General features: G+C 44.0%; 1 protein-coding gene across 1 annotated transcript in view; it reads right to left on the bottom strand.

Annotated features, from left to right (window-relative positions):
* Positions 1-588: 588 nt before the first annotated feature.
* FBXO32 (F-box protein 32) overlaps positions 589-22,873 on the bottom strand; it is a 44,192-nt gene continuing 21,907 nt past the window's right edge. Inside the window, exons 5-9 of the mRNA XM_010363888.2 lie at positions 17,238-17,331; positions 16,203-16,387; positions 9,119-9,301; positions 7,314-7,457; positions 589-6,172 (exon numbers count right to left, since the gene is read on the bottom strand). Of these exons, the coding sequence (XP_010362190.1) occupies positions 6,083-6,172; positions 7,314-7,457; positions 9,119-9,301; positions 16,203-16,387; positions 17,238-17,331 (696 nt within the window). The 3' untranslated portion in view covers positions 589-6,082. The remainder of the gene's footprint in view (positions 6,173-7,313; positions 7,458-9,118; positions 9,302-16,202; positions 16,388-17,237; positions 17,332-22,873) is intronic.

Here is a 22,873-nt window from a genome sequence, read left to right as displayed (position 1 = left end):
TAGAGACAGGGCTTCACCATGTTGACCAGGCTTGTCTTGACCTCCTGACCTCAAGTGAGCCACCCGCCTTGGCCTCCCAAAATGTTGGGATTACAGGCGTGAGCCACTGCACCTGGGCCCCCTTTCTTACTAAAATCTAAATTTCCTTAAGGTAAGGACGATCCCATCCTTGTCACCAAAAAACAAAACGAAACGAAACAAAACAAAACCACACACAAAAGGCAAAGACAATTTCTGTCTTGTTCACCACCCTATTCCCAGTGCCTTGCACAGGTCTAGCATATAGTAGCTGTTCCATAAATGCCTGTTGATGAATAAACTGATGTTGACTTCAAAATTCATTATTCCCTAATCATTCTGCTATGCAAATAGTATATGAAAACCTTCAGTTCAAGCATAATGCTGTATTATGGACTCAGGTTGGTATTCAGCAACAAGCTTGTTTTTCTATGGATTCCTAGAAATTTTACAAAAATGGTAACAAGTTTCTGGGAGAAGGAATATAAGTCTCAATAGGCAAAAGATAAACATATTTAGTATGATAAAATGCCAACTTGAATTGGGACATACTAAAAATGCACCAGTGTGTGTTGTTGGAAAAACATTTATTGCAATTCAGTGTCAAAAGTTTTTTACAAAAATATGCCACCGTCTGGTACAAACAACTATAAAAAATCAGTTCATCATGCAAGAAAAGTGTGCAAATAATTTATACAGAAGGACTCAGCTCACACAATATTAAATAAACATCTCTGCATGTAATTGGTCTAGCTTTATGCTTTAGTTACAATGTTCAACCCCCTCTAATATTTTTCATTTAAAAAAGTACATTAAAACATCTAAGCTTAGGACACAGGCTGTAATATACACCCACTTTAGCCATGGTGATTGGCACTTAGTAAAATAAAGATGGCACCAAGGGTTCCCAAGTATAGAATACAGCTTGGAGCCTTCTGCTTAACAGACTTGTGCTTCGTTAATTAAACAAACACATCTATACTCAAAGACAGAAAAAGTCGTGTTTAAACTCCAGAAATAATGTAGCAGATGGAGTTTCAAGAAGTTCGGAGTTTTGGAGCAGCCATCGTTTTTGGCCAAATGGAGCGGGGCCTGTTTTGAGAGATTCTCCAGAAAGCTTTGTTTGCTGAGTGAATTCAAGGACACTTTGAAAAATGCCCAGCAGACAAAGTCATGAATATCATGGCCCCTTGCTCCTGGCTGCCTCATGGAATAATCCCCCTTTGCTTAGTAAAAGATGAAGTTTAGCGGAGAATGAATATCCGCTGGGATAGAAATGCACTGAATCTCATAGCTGGTCCTGAAGGAGGAAATGGAGAAGTTGGATTAAATGTACCTCTGAGTCTAGCGGAGAGGAAACACCTGCTTTGGAATCTCAGTTTCTAGGAAGTAAGTCACTGCCCAGCCCTTCTGTCTTTTTTTATAAGGGCCATTTTTGTAATAAAAATGTAAGTACCCAAGGAAAAAATAAAGTTGTCAAAATATGCTGCTTTCTTTATAGCAAGCAGGTTGTACTCACTGGAATGCCACATTCACAACAGAATCAGAGGTCTGTAAAAACATTAAGTGGCTCCTTGACTTCTCCAGTAAGAATCAGGGACTTGAAATGGAAACGTTAACAGCCAGATGCCCAAGGCTGGACAGTCTCCCATGCCTTCCACGGTGAAGGGCTTGAGAAAAATCACATCCAATGTCATGTGTCTCCAGCCACACCAAAAGGTGGTTGGGGTGGAGGGCTGGGGGCACACAAGGTCAGGCCTCAGGAGGCCTCAAGTTGGCATTCAGCTCTGCCACTGAGTACCAGGTGGGCTGACGCACGTCCCCTAAACATTCTGGATCTCTTCCTCATTGTGAAAGGCAGAAGCTCTAAGTCTAAAGTGTGGGGTAGGAGTTTCCATTCTTTGGAAAACCAAAGATGGTTACTCTCCTAAATGAAACTGAGAAGAAAGTATCTACAGAAAACACTGAATTTAAACAAATTATGACCTTGTTTGTTGAAGCCATCAAGGACCCAAGATATATCAAATAACAACATCTCTGTATTGGCCTAGAGGATCAGAGTGTTTTGAGGTCTGTTTAAGCACTAATAGGATTTTAGGCCAGCATCCAGTCAGAAGAGACAGTTCACAGACTCAGAGTTGGAAACAGATTTAAAAAAAAAAAAAAAAAAAAGATGTCAACATAGAAAATGATGATAGAGTTTAGTTAAAAAAAATTCACACATAAAATTGCAGTTAAAACATTCACACATAAAATAGTGTTTGCATAGCAAGACATTATTGCCTTTCAGCCTGGCAGAAAAACATAAACTCAGGTATATATTTTATAATAAACATTGTATTGAATGCTAAGAATGATATACTGTTGAACATCTCTTGAATGGTTTGCCTCCTTGTAAATCATACCACTTGTTTAGACAATTGAAATTCCAAGCTCTTTCTCTTCTCCCGTATAAAAACAACAGAAACAGGGAGCCTCTGTTAGTAGCAAGCTCTTCATGGGAAAGGGTATGTGAATCCACAAAGATGAGAACTGTGGCAACAGCATAATACACACCCACTACCTTGCTTCCCCAGTGCTAGTAGAACCTGCTCTAGTGTTCAGAGTTTTGCAGTGCAAACCCAGTCCCTCTGAAATACATCTTCCAAGCCACTCCAATGTAAACCTGATCATCATTAAACAAGAATCATCTCACAACTGATACACGGGGGATGCTTTCACCTAATAGCTTTTGTTCATTTCTGCCATTTGCCCTCCCATTCAACTGATTTGTCTGCTCAAAATAACAGCATTGAGTGATAATGCAATCTAGTTTAAAATGCCATTGGATTTTTTTTTTTTTTCCGGATCTTGCTCTAGTGTGAGCACTCCTGAGCTTCACATATTCTCCTTGTCCCAAATGCAAGGGCTTACTCTCAAGAGACTCTAGGCTCACTGCCCATAAACCTTTGAGTTGGACCAAATCTTAACATCCCTGTGGATTTGCTCATACTGCCCTGGGCAGAACTCTTTCCTTCTTTGGAAGTCTGAATTACTTCATATTTGACATCTATTTTGAAATTCTGTTTTACAGGGTTTAGGATGGGGGTAGGTAGGCACAGGAAAGAGAGTAGAGCATTATCTCTTTTCCAGCAATTTCCATTGTCGTGCCCCTTCTGACTTTTAGACCAGCAGTTCTGAGACAGGGATTATTTGCTTTTGCTTGATAGGTCAGATTGTCTGGGACGGTTTGCCAATAGAAATTCTATAAACTATTATTGTTCAAAGAGCAAGAATTGTCTTAACTCTCTTCACTTATATATGAGGCTCTGGCCATACTTAACAGATACCACGTGGCACTAACACAGATACGCTGTGCCTGCTGTGCTCTTCCCATCATCCCCACACAAGCCACAGCATCAAAGACATGCCATTTCTATTCCTTTCCCCCCTCCCTCTCTACCTGCCATTTCCTTCCTTATTCTCCTCTTCCAATGAAAGAGAACCATAAAGGTTGATTTATTCTTCATTTTCCTTAAAAAATTTCCTTGACTCTGTCATATACCAACTCCAGTAACACCAAAGGACATGGGGAGAGCCCACCAGCACCATCTTGGTAAACATTTAAGAAGACCGTAACCCTTTTCTTGGGGCAGGGGTCATCTTGCCAGATGCACATGGTTGCCTGGGGTTTATCATACAATCACGTGCACTGCTGAGAGTCTAAATGAGACCAGTGTCCCAGTTTTGTGCTGACAGTCCACAGCAGGCAATGTTTCTGGGACTGCAAACCTGAAGGCAACGAGGAGTTTCTACTTTCTTGATCAGCATGAAGGGGCAGAGATAGCAGTTGGTGGCAACATGTGGAAGGCCACGAACCCCGAAATCTAAAAATGTCACTGAGAGTCAAAGGTTCCAGAGCTCTCTCAGTGATGGCACACCCAACTCCACCCCATGTCTTTGAGGAGGCTGAGAAATTGGAGAGAACCTGACAATTATGGAAGAAGTAGCTTTTTATTCAACAGTCTAGGTTCCGCATTCCCAATGTGAAATTGATTCAGGGGGAGAGGGACTACAAAAAAAAAAAAAAGAAAAAAAAAAGAAAAAACACACCTTAGATAGTATAATGGTTCGTGACCTTCCAAAGCTCAATCTTACCCAACAAAATCCTACTCTTTCATATTAATTTTCCTTATTAGGGAAAATTTATATTCAATGTAATTTTTTTCTCCTTAGGGAGATGATAATGAAAAAAAATCGGAGAAATCCTGGCGTAGCAGAAACATTGCAAAGTGAGGAGCACTGAATAGTAGGTTCCTTCTCTTCAGAAAGCTGATACGTGGGTTGTGTGCTATTGAGGGCAGGGGCTGAAGAGGTGTTGTATCATAGCTTGTCTCTTGCCTCATTTCTCTCCGTGCTTAGCCATTTTCCCCCTTTCCAGGTCACCCCAAAGGTCAGTTCTTAAAGATACACTGTTCCTCAACTTGCATGTGGATCATGTTCCTATTTCTGCTTCACTTATTTGCCAAGGGCATGCAGGGTGACAACTTTATTTGGGGGGAAAAAAAAGCATATACAACTGCAAATATATGTACATTGTTGTAGGAAAGCAACAACATTCTGTAGAAAGTAAAAAACTGGGAGTAGATCCCTCATCTACTCCCAGCAATATTTTACAATGAACTCATTAGGTCCTGAGATTTCCTTTCTTCCACAGTTACCTGCTGATATTTGTCTCACAAAATCCCCTTGGGATGTTCCTGTTTTAACTATCCAGCCTGGAAGCAAGTTTAAGATGAACTTGTGGTAACTCTCCTCCCTATTTGGCTGGAACTCCAGCCTTGATTTTTAATCACCTTTGCAAAAAGCCTTAGCTCAGATGGACTCATTTTGATGTTGGACCTAAAGAAAAGAAGCTCCTCAGCTCATCCCCCTGGCAAGGGGAACAGCAACTGGTAAGATGTTTAACTGGCTGATTGTAAAACCTGTCTTTCGAGCCTCAGCACTTGGGCCCCACTCTGTCCACAGACACAGGCTTATCCATGAAGATATCCAAGGAAGAAAGTTAAGCAGGAATAAGAAAGTCTTCACAGCTATCGATTGGGTGACTAATTCTATCATCTTTTCTGCAGCAGGACTTCCTCTGGGACGGCTTTTGTTTTGTTTTGTTTTGGAGACAGGCTGGAGTACAGTGGCACGATCATAGCTCACTGCAAACCTCGAACTCCTGGGCTCAAGCAATCCTCCCCTGGGACTGTTTTAAGTTGGCCTTCTCTTCCCCCAAATGAGCTACAACATGACAGGAAAAAAGGAACGTGTGCTTTTGGGTTGTTCTGGTAAACAGATAACTCCAAGGAGGGCCCTGTTTGCCTGAAAAGGAAGTGTAAAACCAGATGAGGGTTGCCTCCAATATCCCTTTCCATTTTAAATCACTTTTTATAGTGATGAAAACACTTACAAGAAAAACAGACACTGCCTACTGGATCACATGCGTTGTCAGAGAGGGCACTCTACACTTTTAGAGGTAGACCATTGTGTGGTATCTCTGTAGGGTAAGGCTCTGTGCCCATGCAGGTTTAGGATGGGTGGCGCTTCCTTCGCCTTCTCAAAACAAACACCAGATCAAACCCCAAAGCCCAGGGATTTCTCCTATGTAGTTTTTCTTCTTCTTTTTTCTTTTCTAAACAAATTTTCACATTGTAAACAAAGCGTCCTATTTTGTATTTGAGTTTTGCCTTTTTCTTCCTAGGGAACTATAAGGGGGTTTCTGTGACCATTAAGAGGATTCCGTTTTCACCGCTGAAACAGAATTATTGCCCTTATAGTCTTGCTGGCAAATTGTTAGAAAAAAAGTTTATTTACAGTATTTTGCTTTTCCATACCAATTCTAGTGAGAAGTTCACATTCTTAAATTCCCAGTCAGCAACTGCATTTCTCCCCTCCAAGTCCTCTCCGTGACTTATCTCTGAAGTTCCAGGCCAATGTTTAAAATGTACACTATTTACAAATGAAGTGTCCAAATGCCATATTCCCAGCTCTCCAGCCAGCAGGGGGACGCTTCTGAAGTGTTGTCATGTGCTGGGATTCAGAACTTGAACAAGTTGATAAAGTCCTGGGGTGAAAGTGAAACGGAGCAGCTCTCTGGGTTATTGGCAGTGCACGGATGGTCAGTGCCCTGGAAAGGAACACACGGTTAGCTTCAAGTTCTCAGAGGCCTCTCATTGGCTTTTGGCACCAAAAGGCATTTTCCAACTTCAAAGCAACGATTCTCTGTCAATAATGCTGCCCCAGGCCTAAATGTTGCATGTTCTCACTTGTATGTGGGAGCTATAAAAGCAGATTTCATGAAAACAGAGAGTAGGCTGGTGGTTACCAGAGCAGAGAAAGGGAAAAGGAAGGGGATGCAGAGAAGTGGATCAATGGGTATAAATACATGGTATGGCAGAAGGAGTAAGACCTGCTGTTAGATCAGTAAGTGAACGTAGTTTACAATAATCTATTGATTATTTCAGGCTGGGCACGATGGCTCATGCCTGTAATCCCAGCAGTTTGGGAGGCCTAGGCAGGTGGATCACTTGAGGTCAAAAGTTCAAGACCAGCCTGGCCAACATGGCGAAACCCCACTCTACTAAAAATTACAAAATTTAGCCTGGGTGTGGTGGCATGTGCCTGTAGTCCCAGATACTCAGGGAGGCTGATGCAAGAGAATCGCTTGAACCTGGGAGGTGGAGGTTGCAATGAGCCAAGATCCCACCACTGCACTCCAATATGGGTGACAGAGTGAGTGAGACTCTGTCTCAAAAAAAAAAAATCTATTGAATATTTCAAAATAGCCAGAAGAGAAGAACTGGAATGTTCTAGCATAAATAAGTGACAAATATTTAAGGTTATGAATGTGTCAAGTACATTGATTTAATTTTTACAAATTACATGAATTACATTATCACATGGACCCTGAAACTATGTATTATGCATCAATGAAAAAATTTTACAAGTCTGGAAAAACTAAAAGCTATGTGTTTCCATGTGTAAGTGTGTGTACCGGTACACACAAAGAGAGGAGGATTTAAGGGTGAGTGGGTGGAATGCAGAAAAATGTAAACATAAGAAAAGTGAAGAAAATGGAGGTCTATGAAAGTCTTTCAGACAAAGGGAACCCCCACCCTCCCAGGCACTGAATCAGTTTACCCTCACTTTCAGCTGGGGGCTATGATGGGGAAGAGGCGGAAAGGCGCTGGCCTCACCATGCTGGCTGGCACTCTTGGCTTTTAGGGACTGGGCTAGGGGTCTGTGGCAGCCACCTCTGAGACACATACCTTCCAGGAAAGGATGTGACAGTGTTTGCAGAGCTGAAGGGTATCTCCATACTGCTCTTTCCTTGGGTAACATCGGACAAGTTTGAAATACATCTTCTTCCAATCCAGCTGCCCTTTGTCTGACAGAATTAATCGTTTGCGGATCTAAAATATCAGATGAATAAAAGAAATTGCGAGAGAGTTTGTCAAGAAGATGGCTTGTGGTTTTCTGGTTCTGAAGAGGTTAACTCTCACCCTTTTCCCCCTCTTTTCAGCTCTACAATAGCGAGGGGAGAACTGTCACTATATAAACAAATACCTTCTTAGACCTCCTCAGTTAAACAGTAGCTTTTCACCAAGCTTAAAACAAAACAAAACAAAACAAAACAAAACAACAGGTGGCTGGTGACATGGCTAGTGACCTTTACTAAACTGCGGCTGGATGGTCCTTTAAATTTTAAGGGATCTCAATAAACAACTTCAATCTGTTCTTTGGTATAGACTTGAGTGATCATTTCCAGGGAGATGCAGTAACTGCTTGGCACCAGGGCTCTAGTTTGTATCTAAATATTAGTGGATTCATGAACAGAACTTGTTGAACTCACACATCCATATAAAGAAACTGGAAAAAGACCAACAAACTTGAGGCAGCATGATGAAGGGAAACAGGCTTGGAGTTGGTGTCTGAAGGTCCAAATTCAAGGTCAGGGCCAGTTTCCTCACCCAAAGAGCTACTTCATTAATTTGGATATGTCACTTGGCCATTTGTGGCTTTAGTCCCTTCATCTGTTTAAAGTAGGTACAACAATACCTATCCTTCCCTGGGCCATTAGAATAAAATGAAATAATATCTATGAAAGTACTTTAAGGCCGGGCGCGGTGGCTCACGCCTGTAATCCCAGTACTTTGGGAGGCCGAGGCAAGTGGATCACCTGAGGTCAGGAGTTCGAGACCAGCCTGGCCAACATGGTGAAACCCTGTCTCTACTAAAAATACAAAAATTAGCGAGGCATGGTGGCACACACCTGTAATCCCAACTGCTTGGGAGACTGAGGCAGGAGAATCATTTGAACCAGGGAGGCAGAGGTTGCAGTGAGCCGAGCCTGCACCATTTTACTCCAGCCTGGGAGACAGAGTGAGATTCCGTCTCAAAAAAAAAAAAAAAAAAAAAGAAACAACAAAAAAAGTACTTTAAAGCACTCAGAAAATATAAGTTATGGGGTTACAGAAAAAAAGGATGGGTGCCAATTTATGATTTTTTTGAGTGAGTTGTAAAACGAGAATAGGTTAAGAATGTAAGTTTAATTTTTTTCATAAAAACTACCTGAAAAACACACACACACAACATCTCTATTTAAAAACTCAAGACTGGGTGGGCATGGGGGCTCATGCCTGTAATCCCAGTGTTTTGGGGAGGCCGAGGCAGGAGGACCACTTGAGGCCAGGAGTTTGAGGCCAGCCTGAACAACATAGAGAGACCCTATTTCTACAAAAACAATAATAAAAAAATTATCCGGTTGTTGTGGCATAAGCCTGTAGTCCCAGCTACTCAGGAGGCTGAGGTGGGAGGGTCGCTTGAGCCCAAGTGGCTGAGGTTGCAGTGAGCTATGATTGCATCACTGCACTCCAGCCTGGGCCATAGAGCAAGACCCTGTCTCAAAAAAAAAAACAAAATCACAAAACTCCTTCAACTGTCATTTTTCAGTCAAACCAGGGAACCTGGAGTAGGGCGAATCCAGACCTCAGGCTTGAGCAGGGCACCAAGGAAGCTTGGGGTGGGGGCCAGAGAAGGAGGGTGGGAGGAAAGCCCACTGGGCCTTGCCGACCTGCCGCTCGGAGAAGTGGTACTGGCAGAGTTTCTTCCACAGCAGCCGGTCTTCGCTGAGCACGTGCAGGTCCGGGGCCGCCTGGCCCAGGCTGACCAGGTCCCGCCCGTCGCTCAGCCTCTGCATGATGTTCAGTTGTAGGCACAAAGGCAGGTCAGTGAAGGTGAGGCCTTTGAAGGCAGGCTGCAGAGAGAAGGGTGACAATAGGTGGGGTGCCAGAGAGCAACGATTCACCAAGCCACACCTTCTAGGCATGCAGCTGTCCCCCTGTCCTCCACCCTCGAGGCAGTTTATTGATAAGAGGTCAAAAGCAGAGTAAATCTGCCCATCCTAAATGCAGACACGAGGCCATGGCCATGAGCCACAAAGAACTGTGTGGAGTGGGCTGAGCTGAGTGGTGCCAGAGGGATCTCCCTACATTTCCAAAGCTTGAAACTTTCACTCTTAAAGACTTTCCAAATGGTGCATGTGCTTTACTCAGTTCACACAGTTACAAGATTTGCTGCTTTCCTGAAGGCCTCACTGCCCTGGATGGAGTGGCCCAGACTGCCACCCCAAGTCCCATCTCTCTGGCCGCCCTCCAGACCTCAGGTCCCTCCAAGTAGGTTTACTTACTGGCACCTAAACACACCTGACTCAGCCTGACCTCAATGCCCTCGCTTCCCCAGTCCTCTCTGCTCAGCCACGTGGTCATCCTGCTCAGATCCAGTTCAAACCTACTTCCTCTGAAAAGCCTTTTCTGTTTTTGTGACTCCCTTACCCACTGCACCTTCCTAGAATTCCTAGGATCTCTTTGAGATACTTTTTGCAATATCCTTCTTTTTGTCATGCAACATGAGCTTTTTTTTCTAAAAGAAACTTTGAAAGGAACATTCTTGCTGGAACGTAAGCTCTATGAAGGCAGGAATTTTAATCTTTTTTCACTACTGTGTCCTGGGTGTCTACAGGAGTGCCCAGCACATAGAAGGCACTCAACAAATACCTGTGGAATGAATGAAGCCCAAATAATTAAATAGGTAGAAAACAACACGAAGACTCTGTGCTGGGGTGTGTGTGTGTGTGTGCGCGCGTGCACGCACGCACATTGGGAATGGCAGGTCCAGAAGCCCTTGGCCCAAGCTCCACCATTCCTTGAGACATCTCTATTCTAACCGGGGCCTCAGTGGAACATTGTGAAAACTGCTGGTCTGTGGATAATACCTTGGCAATTAATTGTGAGCTTCTTCAAGAGCTTCTGGTACATCCCTGAACTTACTAATATATTTAAGCCTTTATTGTTTTAAATTTTGATGAGCTTATGATACCCTGCCCAGATCTACATCCTTGAAGGCAGGGTCTCATTTTATGTCCCTTGTAGACCAGCCCAGCACAAGCCACCTCTCCTGAGTGTCTACTATGGCCTGGTGCTGAAGTTGCTGCAATAAGCTCTTTAGGCTGGTGACAGACCCAGAGGCAGAAACAAATAATCATAAAATAATATAAAATAAGACAGTAAATGCTGTCATGGAGGGAAGCACAAAGCTCTGTGGGAAGGATCTGCACCTGGGAATCTGCACATGTATTTGCTGATGTGTCTTGAACAGCAACAGGATGCTGCCATCCAGACAGGTCAATAGACCACCTGGGACTGTGGCTCCTTGTCCTACCCCTGCTGGTTCTGGGTGAGCTCTTGATTTTGGACTACTCACATTTTTAGATCAATGTTCTGTGACCTCTGAGAGGTCACAGGGGAAAAACAATACAGGATGAAGAAACCCTCCCTTAGCTCAGGGGAAACTATCCTGAGAATGGGTATCAATTTCCCTGCCCAAATTTTTACAGGAGCCAAACTCTGTATGAAGCACATCGAAGCCCAAACACATGGAGGATTCCAGGAGACACTAGGTCTGAGCAGTTCTCTCTGTGTCCCAGCAAGGCTGGGTAGGCACGAGGTGGGGAGGAAGCAGTGGCAAGGGGCCTTGGGAAGGCTGAGCTACGGAGAAGAATGGGAGGTGCAGGGAAGGAACACCAATGGACAGGCAGCACATCTGGATCCCAGCTCCCCTGGGAAGTCTCCCCATGTTCAAAATGAATGCCTTAGAAGACTCTGAGGATCCCTCCCAGCTCCAACAATCTCAGATGTAGAAGGACTTCAGCCTCCTGTTTCATTCAAAGTATCTATGACTTGGCAATTTATACCACTCGGTTCTACCCCAGGCTGCTGGGCAGAACTCTCAATTGTTTGCAAACTTCAGGTCTGCCAACTGCAGAAGGCCCTAGACCTATCTATCGTTTTTCATCTGCTGCTGATCATATGAGCTCATAAAACTGCCATGAGATTTTCTTTTCGTTTCCAACACTTCAAAGCCTCTACTTTTTTGGTTAAAACTCCCAGGCCAATTATTACATTAACTCCTACTAAAGGCAAGTCCACTTGGCAGAGTTCACTCTGTCAAATTTTCAAACCTGAACTTTTCCAAAATCCTTGCCCAGACCCCACGCTGAGCCCTTCCTCCTGGTAAGTGGTTAACTGCTTACATCCCTCCTCCTTTCGAACGTATGAAAGAAAAATTAGTCACTCTCGCTCCTCTAGTCAAGCATTTGGCTAACGTCCATTCGGGTCTATGTCACTCCTCGCATGCTTCAAAACAGTGCCCCGCCCACCACATACTGTCACTGTATTTGATTTTTTCCCCCTAAGACCCAGTTCTCTTAATTTCTTTCCTTCATTCTTTATTACATTATTTTGCCAATAAAAATTGGCTCCATAGAATGAGATATGAAAATTTCGCAGGAAAACAAGATTTTATGCTGGGAGGAGAATGATAGAATTTTGGCAAAATAGAAAGCATTTATTCTGAAAGTCAACTTCATGTTTTCATGTAATAATGTACTTCTCTCTGGGTCAAACTGTTAAAAAAAAAAAAAGTAAGTTTTAAAATACAGTCCAGACTGAAGTAATTAAGTCTTTTCTCTTTCTCTCAATTTCTCCTTCCCCTAGAGAGCTGAGCTTCTGTGTGGAGGCTGGGCACAGTGGCTTGCGCCTGTAATCCTAGTACTTTGGGAAGCTGAAGCGGGAGGATTGCTTGAGCCCAAAAGTTCGAGACCAGCCTGGGCAAGATGGTGAAACGCCATCCCTACTAAAAATACAAAAATTAGCAGGGTGTGGTGGTGAGTGCCTGTAGTCCCAGCCACTTGGGAGGCTGAGGTGGGAGAATCACGTGAACCTGGGAGGCCAAGGGTGCAGTGAGCTAGGACCATGCCACTGCATTCTAGCCTGGGCAATGGGAATAAGACCCATCTCAAAAACAACAACAACAACAACAAAAAAAAACCAAAACAAACAAAAACAAAAAAAGAAAAGCCCTTTAAGGCTCTGTGGGTTCCAGTACAGCTCTCAATATAAGGAAGCCAAGGAGGGTTGGGACAGAGGACAGCGGGAGGAAGGTACAGTGGTTGAAAGCACAACCTCTGTGGACAGGCCTGGGTTCAGTTCTTGTGCTACATCCTACTGAGCATGAGGCCTCAGCCAAATTATTCTTTTTTTTTTTTTTTTTTGCGGCGGAGTCTCGCTCTGTCGCCAGGACTGGAGTGCAGTGGCCAGATCTCAGCTCACTGCAAGCTCCGCCTCCCGGGTTCACGCCATTCTCCTGCCTCAGCCTCCCGAGTAGCTGGGACTACAGGCGCCCGCCACCTCGCCCGGCTAGTTTTTGTATTTTTAGTAGAGACGGGGTTTCACCGTGTTAGCCAGGATGGTCTCGATCTCCTGACCTCGTGATCCGCCCGTCTCGGCCTCCCAAAGTGCTGGGATTACAGGCTTGAGCCACCGCGCCCGGCCTCAGCCAAATTATTCTTAACTACTTGTTCTAATTGTTCTCATTTATAACATGAGAAAAAGCTTATCCTCCAATGTTGTTGGGTGGGGCGGATGAGATAATGCATAGAATCACTCAGTGTAGTGCCCAAAAAATGCTAGCCACTGTGAGGACTCCTACTTACAATTCTTCACTAGGTGAGTTAATCAATACATGTAAAGGACTTAGAAGAGGGCCTGCACAGAGCCAGCCCTTAATAATAACAGCTGACATGTTTACAATATTTACTGTGCATTAGGCACTGTGCCATTTGCTTTCCATATATTAACTTATTAAATCTCACACCATGGCTATGAGTTGACACTACTGCAACTATTTTCCAAACGAGGAAAGTGAGGCATGGAGAGACTGAATAACGTGCCTCAAATCCTGCAGTTGGGGCCGGGCGTGGTGGTTCATGCCTGTAATCCCAGAACTTTGGGAGGCTGAGGTAGGCAGATCACTTGAGGTCAGGAGTTCGAGACCAGCCTGGCCAACATGGTGAAACCCTGTCTCTACCAAAAAATATAAAAATTAGCCGGGCATGGTGGTGCATGCCTGTAATCCTAGCTACTGGAAAGTCTAAGGTGGGAGAATCGCCTGAACCCAGGAGGTGGAGGCTGTAGTGAGCAGTGGAGATCGCGCCACTGTACTCCAGCCTGGGCGACAGAGACCCTGTCTCAAAATAAGAAATCCTGCAGCTGGTAAATTATCATCATCATTCATAATACAGGGCCATGTTTTCCAACTGTGTTCTTTTGAACACTGAACAAGTACTCAGGCAGGCAATGGGAGGAGGCTCCTTTCAACCATTCATTCATTCAGCTCAGATTTACTGGCTGTCTCCTGCTTTGTGTCAGGAACAGGGAATAGATGGGTAATGTCCTTTCTTTGTGGAGTTTATAAGCCAGTGGACAGAGACAGAAAAGTACACACACATTATAGACAATTTCAGATCATAACTGCTCAGAGGAAGGTGATATGATGGTGATGTCCATAGATTGGATGGTCAAAGAAGGCAGCAAGCTTCAAAGCCCTGAGGCAGGGCCAAGCTTGGAGAGTACAGAGAATGACTTGGCTTGGCTGGAGTTCCACATGCAGAAGAGATAGTGAGTGAACTTCAGTGTTTGATCTCTTCTTCGTGGGATCTCATTGGATCAAAGAGAGTTTTTTAAACAGCTGGATCATTGGATAAATAGTTGGAAGAAAGCTGGATTGAAAAAGTTTGGAAACTCAAGCAAGCTTTGACATTTTAGGAATATGGAATCCAGGGTTCTGGCCTCAGCTCTGGCCCTAACTGCTGTATATCGCTTGGAAAGTCACTGGGCATCTCTGGTCCCCACTCCACCTCCACTCCAAGAGGGGTAACAACAGCTACGATAGCTAGCTCCGAAGAGTGTTGGTGGATCAGCTAAGAAGGCTTCTGAGCATGTAAGCCTATGGCAGTGCAGGGTATGCAGGCAGATGTGGCCAGGAGGGGTCCTTGGAGGTGGACAGAGGGAACAGAGGCAAGCTCCAGGCAAGTGTGACCTTCTATAGAGTTTTTCTTTTTTTTTTTTTCCTTGAGATGCAGTCTCAGTGTGTCACCCAGGCTGGTAAGTAGTGGCGTGATCTCGGCTTACTGCAACCTTCAACTCCCGGGTTCAAGTGATTCTCCTGCCTCAGCCTCCCGAGTAGCTGGGACTACAGGTGTGCACCACCACACCTGGCTAATTTTTGTATGTTTAGTAGAGATGGGGTTTCACCATGTTGACTGGGGTGGTCTCGATCTCCTGACCTCAAGTGATCTGCCTGCCTCAGTCTCCCAAAGTGATAGGATTACAGACATGAGCCACCACACCTGGCCAACTGTGACTATCTAAATGGGTGTTCTGAAGTTGCTGAAGGGAAGTGCCCTTGGGACACATGGGACCCGCTTGTTTACATCACTGGCTTGGCAGTTCTCTCTTGGTCTTAGAAAAATCCTAGTCAGTCAGTCCAGGCCATAGAGAATGCCAGAAACCAGGGAGAACGTGTATGTGGGTTTTCTGTGAGAGAGAAGCTGGGAACTTGGGTCTCACGTTCACATGGTCAGACTATGTGCCTACACTTGAGATGTAGGAATGGGGTAAATTATTGGAATCAATCAGGTAAATGTTCATAATAAATATGTACATTCTCTTAAACAAATCAAATACGTGAGATGATTTCTGAAAGATGACTTGCATCTGTGCTCTGCTCTGTGTGTGTGTCTGTGGGAGCAGCGTGTAGGTGTTGTAACCTACGTGACTCTAAGGAAGTCACGTAACTCTGAGCCTTCGAATGATCCTGTTTCACAGCTTAAAAAGCGAAGGGACAGAGAGGTAATTACCAGTAAAGTCATGAACATGCATTCTGAAAACTTCATCTAGTAAAAGAGTTATTTAAAAGCAGTCAAAGGATTTCTTCCTGCTACCTTCTCCTGATATGAGGCAACCTCAAACTTTATCAGTGTGGGTTCCGGAAACCACTTAAGCCAGTTACAGTCTGTGATGAGATAAGTAAGCAAAGTGCTACATGAGCCGCCTGAGTGTGTCTGTCCATTAGTGAGTCCTAAGAGATTGTACCAGCATCTTCCTCCTTTTTTTTTTTTTTGTGCCTTGGTCCTCCTGCTCACTATTAGGGAGACAAGAGCTGAGGGCCAAGCTAGGTTGTGAAAGCCAAAAGGAACAACTGCTATCGATCGCCAAACCTCACTGGTAACAGAGGGCTTTTCCTTTTTGCTTTGAAAATTGCTCATCATTTTCCCACATGTAAGCTCACAGACTTTAATCAAAGGCTTCCTTTGTCATAACTACCAGTCATCACAAGTAGGATTTTAAAAGGCTGGTACCAGTTCTCCAAGCCTTCCCAGCTCTGTTATATTCAAGACAGCAACCTAAAGTGGCAAACAACTCATCCTTTATGAGGATATGAGCAAAGAGACATCTCTGAACCCCGCTCAAGATTTCAGCAGCAGGGCTGCTTCTCCCCAAAAGCCCAGTTTCCAGCGTTCCCACGGTCGTTCACCAGGCTGCCATCTTTCATGTACTTTGATCCCGTTTCGCCAAGTTTTTCTTCCCACCTCCCTTTATCAGGAGGTCCCCCAGCCCGCCCTCAGCACCAGGACAAAGCAGCAGATCAGAAAAGACCAGACTCTTCTGTCCCGGGAGTGAATTCAAAGTCTTGGTGAGGCTGTTCAGTGTCTCCGTGGAGGGACCCACTGCTGGGAGGAGGCTGGGCCTCCCGCTTACCCTGGTGATCTGAATGTTGTTCAGCTGCTGCTGCCAGTGGAGAATCGTCTCCATCCGATACACCCACATGTTAATGTTCCCGACCAGCACGGACTTGCCGACTCTTTGGACCAGTGTACATAAGGACGTGTAGAGGGTCTGGAGTAGTTCCCTTATGAGTCTGATGTTTTGCTGGTCTTCAAGGACTTGAGTAGGGAAGAAAAAATAATCAAAGTTATGATACTGGAACACCCTGTATTTTATACATGAGCTTTTCTCTGTCTCTATTCCAGTCATGTTACCCAGGCACTGCCTCTGGGGATATGGTTTTCTTCCTCACGGGTGTTTACTGTACGGTTGGCCAAGCTTCTGCACTTCAGGTCAAAAGGTAGAGTTTCCATTATCTAGGTCCCTCTTTGTTCTCTTCCCTCTCATTTTCTATAAAGCCTCTTTCTCTTCATTGTTCTCCCAGCAGCCATGGCTCAGCTGATCAGAGAGCCACTCCTTTTGCCCAGAAGTGACCCCCTTTAGGACAGTCAGTGGAAGGAGCGTGGTTTCAGGGGTTTGGAGCCTGGGTTCTAATCCTGTCTGGCTGATTCTGTGTGATTATAGACAAATCACTTCTCCTCATGGGCCTCAGTTTCTCCATGTGTATAATGAGTCAGGTGAACCAGAGACCTAAGGTTCCTTCTAGCTCGAATAGTCTATGAATCTATTCTGACTTTGTATATGTATCGATTTTCTAGGAATTTGCGACCCGGAGGCTCGGGAGCCAGTGTTGGGACCTGTGTCTACACTGAGAAGCCTACGAGGCTTTTAGTAGGGCAAGTAGATGGTCCCAAAGAAAGGACAGGAGGGCGACAGTCTCACCCTTTGCCATGAGGATGCGCTGCACCCCCTTCTGAACTGGAATTTAGTGCCTCTGAAATGTAGCTGGAGTTGTTCATTTCATCCATTCCACATCTTTAAATCTAATGACATGTCCACTCTATTGGAAAATCCATCTGCCCACCTCCAGGCCTATTAAAAGGGGTGAGAGAGTGACAGAAGGCTCACCTTTCAGTACCACTTTTTCCAAAATATTCATGAAGTTCTTTTGGGCGATGCCACTCAGGGATGTGAGCTGTGACTTTGCTATCAGCTCCAACAGCTGAGGATAAAAATAGAAGTTGCTAGGCTTAGAATACAGAGATATTTTTCTCCTCTAATCTTCACTTTTGAGTCCCATGACACGTGGATACAGACTGACAGGGAGAGATAAATGGCAGGCAGGGCCACAATGCAATAAAAAGCAGATGCTCAGAGTGAAAGATAAATGGGGTAATTCAAAACCCAGGATTGGGCTGAGTATTTAATTGCTTTTCTTCTTTTAAATATAAAGAATTTTGGCTTCTGCCAGGGCTAATTCATTCTACTTGTCCTACTTCAGCAAGTGAAGCTGACGTATCCTGAAGGGAACAAAATCTCCCATGACCTGTGAATGGCTGAGTTCTGCAGAATCACCTCCCCAGGGGAATTCTTCTGCCCCCGCTTGAACTTCTTCCTTATTGGCACTGACTGCTCACAAGGCACCTAAAGCCCATGTTCAGCAGCCACGTGCACTTTCCATGGAAGTGGAGAGTCTTATCCTGATACCTCCTGCTTCTGCAGTGTTCAATAAACATGTCTATTAATGAGACTCTTTCATCGCACTTAAATTTCTGTAGAAAGATGCCAATCACAGGAAGAGAGAGAAATGCAGGGATGTATTTTATATGATGTCACTGTGGCTAAAAACTTGGATCCTTGTAGCTCTTGGCCTTAGATTCAAGTCTTGATTTGACCATGTATTAGCTCCATGATGATGGGCAAGTTACTATATTTCTTGGTGCCCCACCTAGTCTGTTCACCTATACTAGAAATACTTAGAGGCTTTAATACAAGGTTGAGTATTTAATACCTTTAATACAAGGTAGAGTCAATAATACAAGGTTGTTGTGAGTGATAATAGGAGAATGCACATAAAGCCCTCAGCAAGTGCCTGGCACTAATTCAGTGCTAAACAGAGTGTGTTTTTTTTTTTTTTTTTTTTTTTTGAGATGGAGTCTTGCTTTGTTGCCCAGACTGGAGTGAAATGGTGCAATCTCAGCTTACTGCAACCTCTACCTCTCGGGTTCAAGTGATTCTCTTGCCTCAGCCTCCGGAGTGGCTGGGATTACAGATGCCCGCCACCATGCCTGGCTAATTTTCTTTTTTCTTTTCTTTTTTTTTTTGTATTTTTAGTGGAGACAGGGTTTTGCTATGTTGGACAGGCTGCTCTCAAACTCCTGACCTCAGGTGATCCAACCGCCTTGGCCTCCCCAAATGCTGGGATTACAGGCATGAGCCACCAAGCCCAGCCAGTGTGTTTGCTGAAAAAGTATGTCCCATTCCTACCACCCCATAATCGCCAGACAAAAATAAATGAAGATAATAACCGAGGTTAGTGCATACTTAGTCCAATCTTTTTTTCCTTCTATAGCAAAATTCTTTACTGATGTGGCAAGATTAAAAAACAAATACAGACAGGGTGCAGTGGCTCATGCCTGTAATCCCAGTACTTTGTAAAGCAGGTGAATCGCTTGAGGTCAGGAGTTCAGGACCAGCCTGGCTAACATGGTGAAACCCCATCTCTACTAAAAATACAAAAAATTAGCTGGGCATGCTGGCACATGCCTGTACTCCCAGCTACTCAGGAGGCTGAGGCAGGAGAATTGCTTGAAGCCAGGAGGCAGAGGTTGCAGTGAGCCGAGATTGTGCCATTGCACTCCTACCTGGGCAACAGAGCAAGGCTCCATCTTAAAAAATAAAAAAATAAAAAATAAAAAACAAAGATCCTATTGTTGACAAATGAAACTTTAGACCGGAAGGAATTTTAAGAGACCATCTAGTTCAATCCACTTAACAGATGAGCAAAGTGAGGCCCAAGAGACCCACCTTATGAGCCACTCCACAACCAGTGAGGACTCAGCAGAGTCCTTCTCAACACAGGAAAATAAAAGAACACACTTCATGCATTCAAAGGGTTAACAAACAAAAGAGGTTGATATAAAGTGAAAGTAATTAACTTCATGAGAACCCACCAGGCCCCCAGAGAAAACTATTAGGCTGGTGCAAAAGTAATTGGGGTAATAAGTAGCCTGAGACTCAGTAGACTAGACATAGAGAACCGAGACCCCTCCTTTACATTGAAGCTAGAATCTTCGCTGTTAGGAAACTCTCGAAGAGAATTTCATCTCCTGGCTAGGTTTCAGCCCGACTTCATTTCAGGTCAATAAACACTGAGTATGACACTCCGGTGGGTGCTGGAATCAAGGCCAAGGGAAGAAGCAAAATGAAATTGGAAAGATTGGGTTGCAGAGGAGAATGGAAACTTTTGGATCAATAGCTTAGGCAATTCAGAGCACCTCTGCTTCCACGGCATTTGTGTAAAATTTTTGTCCCTCTGGAGTCCTTTAGGAGCCTGTTAAACCACACACAGACTTTTAATTTCCTGAATGTAATTTTACTTCACATATAAAAAAACCCACCCCAATCCAAACTCCTTTTTCTCCCTGCTTCTGTATCTTTTCCACAGGCAGGGAGAGATGAGGCCAGCTGACTGGAGGAGGAGGTAGTTTGTTACAATCAGTACTGGTGATCTAGTCTGAAGTCAGGAGCTCACTGAGTGTCTGCTAAAAGAGGCAGGAAGTCAAAACACTAGTAGAGACCATGGCCATGGGCGGTGACCACACTGAATTCTGTTGTTTTTGCTTTGCCACCAACCAGCATGTGATAGTCAAGAGAGGAGTGAAAATGGCACAAACGGACTGACTAAACCTTTCATGTATCTCCCTGACCAACAGCAAGATTTAGAAGCCCAAGATGATGGTCTAATAATACCCTGATCCTCACATGACCAGCATGAAGCAGATGAAAGAAAACAAAAGCCTTGGGTCAGCTCTTGAAGGGCAATCGGCTGTGCACTGTGACTCATCACTGGGTAGGAGGTGGGGCAAGGGGTTGGGAGGAAGGCAGCCAAAGCACTGCCTGAAATCCATCCAAAACCCAGATTCCATGTGACTACCATCTCATGAGGGTGTCAGTTTTAATCTTGTCAAAATATGCACCAATCACAAGGACAAGTAAACTCTCAACACCATGACTGTGCATTGGAGGAGAAACGAACTGCCTTTTGGTCTGATTATCTTCTCTGACTAAGGAGAAGGAGGAATATAGCAGCAAAAACTTGTCAACTGACAGCATAATGACATGTTAACCATTCTGGGCTTCATCCTATCTCAAGGGAAAGTCCCTCCCGACCTTTTTTTAACTGTCAGAAAGTTGTGGAGTCAGGAAAAAGAACCCTGGAATAGGAGAAGACCTGGATTCTCTAGCTGGGTGACCTTTGTAACTGTCATTCATTTAGCAAGTATTTTCTGAGTGTCCACCCTGTGCTAGCATCGTGGTAGGTGACAGGGACATGACGATGAAGACACATGATCCCTAGACTCATGGAGTTTGCTCTCCAGCTTACAGTGTAAGTCATTTAATCCCTCTGAACTCCTGATTCTTCATTTCTAAAATGGAAATAAAAAGACTACTTACTTCACAGGATTGCTATGAGAATTAAGTGAGATAAATATGTACAAATCCACAGTAAATACCAAACCTAAGGCATTTTTATTATAAGGTATTCTTTCTTTCCTTTTTAAACTCCAGTCTTTTTGTGAAGTTTAAAGTTGACATCAGGGGTTGGCAAACTTTTTCCGTAAAGTGCTAAACAGTAGGTGTTTTAAGGTTTGTGGGCCACGTGGTCTCCAGAGCAACTACTCCACCCTGAAGCTATAGCACAGAAATGGCTATAGACAATGTGTCAATGAGTGGGCATGGGTGTGTTCCAATAAAGCTTTATTTACAAATCAGGTGGAGGGCCAGATTTGGCACCTGGGCTGTATCATAGAGTTTCTGGTATATATCATAGAGTTTAAGAGTGAGGGCTCCAGAGGCAAACTGTCTGCCTCAGTTTTCCCACCTGCAAAATATGCACAGTAATAGTACCTACTTCAAAGTTGCAGTGAAGATTAAATGTGTTCACATAGCATTCATAACTGTGCTTGGTACAAAGAATATACTCGATAAATTATTATCATTAGCTTTTACCATAATACAGAGCATTACCAAGTAAAATTATTGCCAGTCAGGAAATACTGAGTTAACAGGGCAAATACAACCCATTTAAAGACCTTCGGAATTGCTTCAATTGTACCTGTTGTCAAACAAGTGCATATTTGTATTTCAATTGTACCTGTTGTCAAACAAATGCATAAATGCTTTCACACTGTAATATTCCTTTCTATCATTTTACTATGTTGGTGATACATTTAATAGCACCCTATCTGTTGATAAAAGTTAATGCTGATACATTTTATGACTTGCATGGTTTTTCTACCATGGAGGCTTATTTTGCTAACAATAACAATAACAATAACAATAGGGTGCTTACTATGTGTCAGCAACTGCTAAGCACTACACATGTGTAATCTTGTTTATCTTTAACAACAACCCAATGAGGTAGGTTCTCCATTTAACCAATGAGGATATTGAGGCTCAGAGAAGCACTCACCTAAAGCCATACTAGCAGTAGGAAATGGTGGAGCCAGGACTTGAGCCCAGATATGTCTAACAGAGGACACATTTTCTTTTTTTTTTAATTGAGACAGCCTTACTCTGTCACCTAGGCTGGAGTGCAGTGGCACAGTCATGGCTCACTGCAGCCTTGACCTCTGAGGCTCAAGTTATCTTCCCACCTCAGCCTCCCAAGTAGCTGGGACCACAGGGGCACATCACTATGCCTGGCTAAGTTTTTTATTTCTATTTGTAGAGACAGGGTCTTCCTATGTTACCCAGGCTGGCCTTGAACTTGTGGGATCAAGTGCTCCTCCTGTTTCAGCCTCGCAAAGTGCTGGGATTGCAGGCATGAGCCACTGTGCCTGGCAGAACATATATTCTGACAATTTTAGGACTTCAGTTTGTCAAGGCCAATCAATTTGCATGGAGGGCCAAATTTTACTTCAAAAATGGGAGCAATACCATTTATTGTTGTGTTTTGGGGAAACAGAGTCTAGAAATTTTATATAATATTATGCTGTGACTGGTAATCAACTTTTAATATTAAGGGCGCTATAATGCCCAGAAAGTGCTAACAGCACATTTAGGATGAGGCAACTGCTTTAGGTAAACCACAGGGTCTACTTTCCGCATCAGCATCACTCTATAGGCCCAGAGCTACTAGGTAGTGATGTATGGAACTAGTAGTGAAGAGAGCAGAATTTACCAACTTTTAAATTATTTTTTTATTTTTGAGACAGAGTCTCGCTCTGTTGCCCAGGCTGGAGTGTAATGGTGCAATCTCAGCCCACTGCAACCTCCACCTCCTGGGTTCAAATGATTCTCCTGCCTCAGCCTTCTGAGTAGCTGGGATTACAGGTGCTCGCCACCACACCTGGATACTTTTTATATTTTTAGTAGAGATTGAGTTTCGCCATGTTGGCCAGGCTGGTCCTGAACGCCTGACCTCAGGTGATCCACCTACTTTGGCCTCCCACAGTGTTGGGACTACATGCGTGAGCCATCGCGCACAGCCCAAATTTATCGATTTTATTTGTGTTAAGAGAGCTGTGCGCCTACGAAAG

The sequence above is a fragment of the Rhinopithecus roxellana genome, chromosome 9 (genome assembly GCF_007565055.1).
Source record: "Rhinopithecus roxellana isolate Shanxi Qingling chromosome 9, ASM756505v1, whole genome shotgun sequence".
NCBI lineage: Eukaryota > Metazoa > Chordata > Mammalia > Primates > Cercopithecidae > Rhinopithecus > Rhinopithecus roxellana.
The sequence above is the reverse complement of the archived record's forward strand: the minus strand, read 5'-3'. Positions and strand labels throughout refer to the sequence as shown.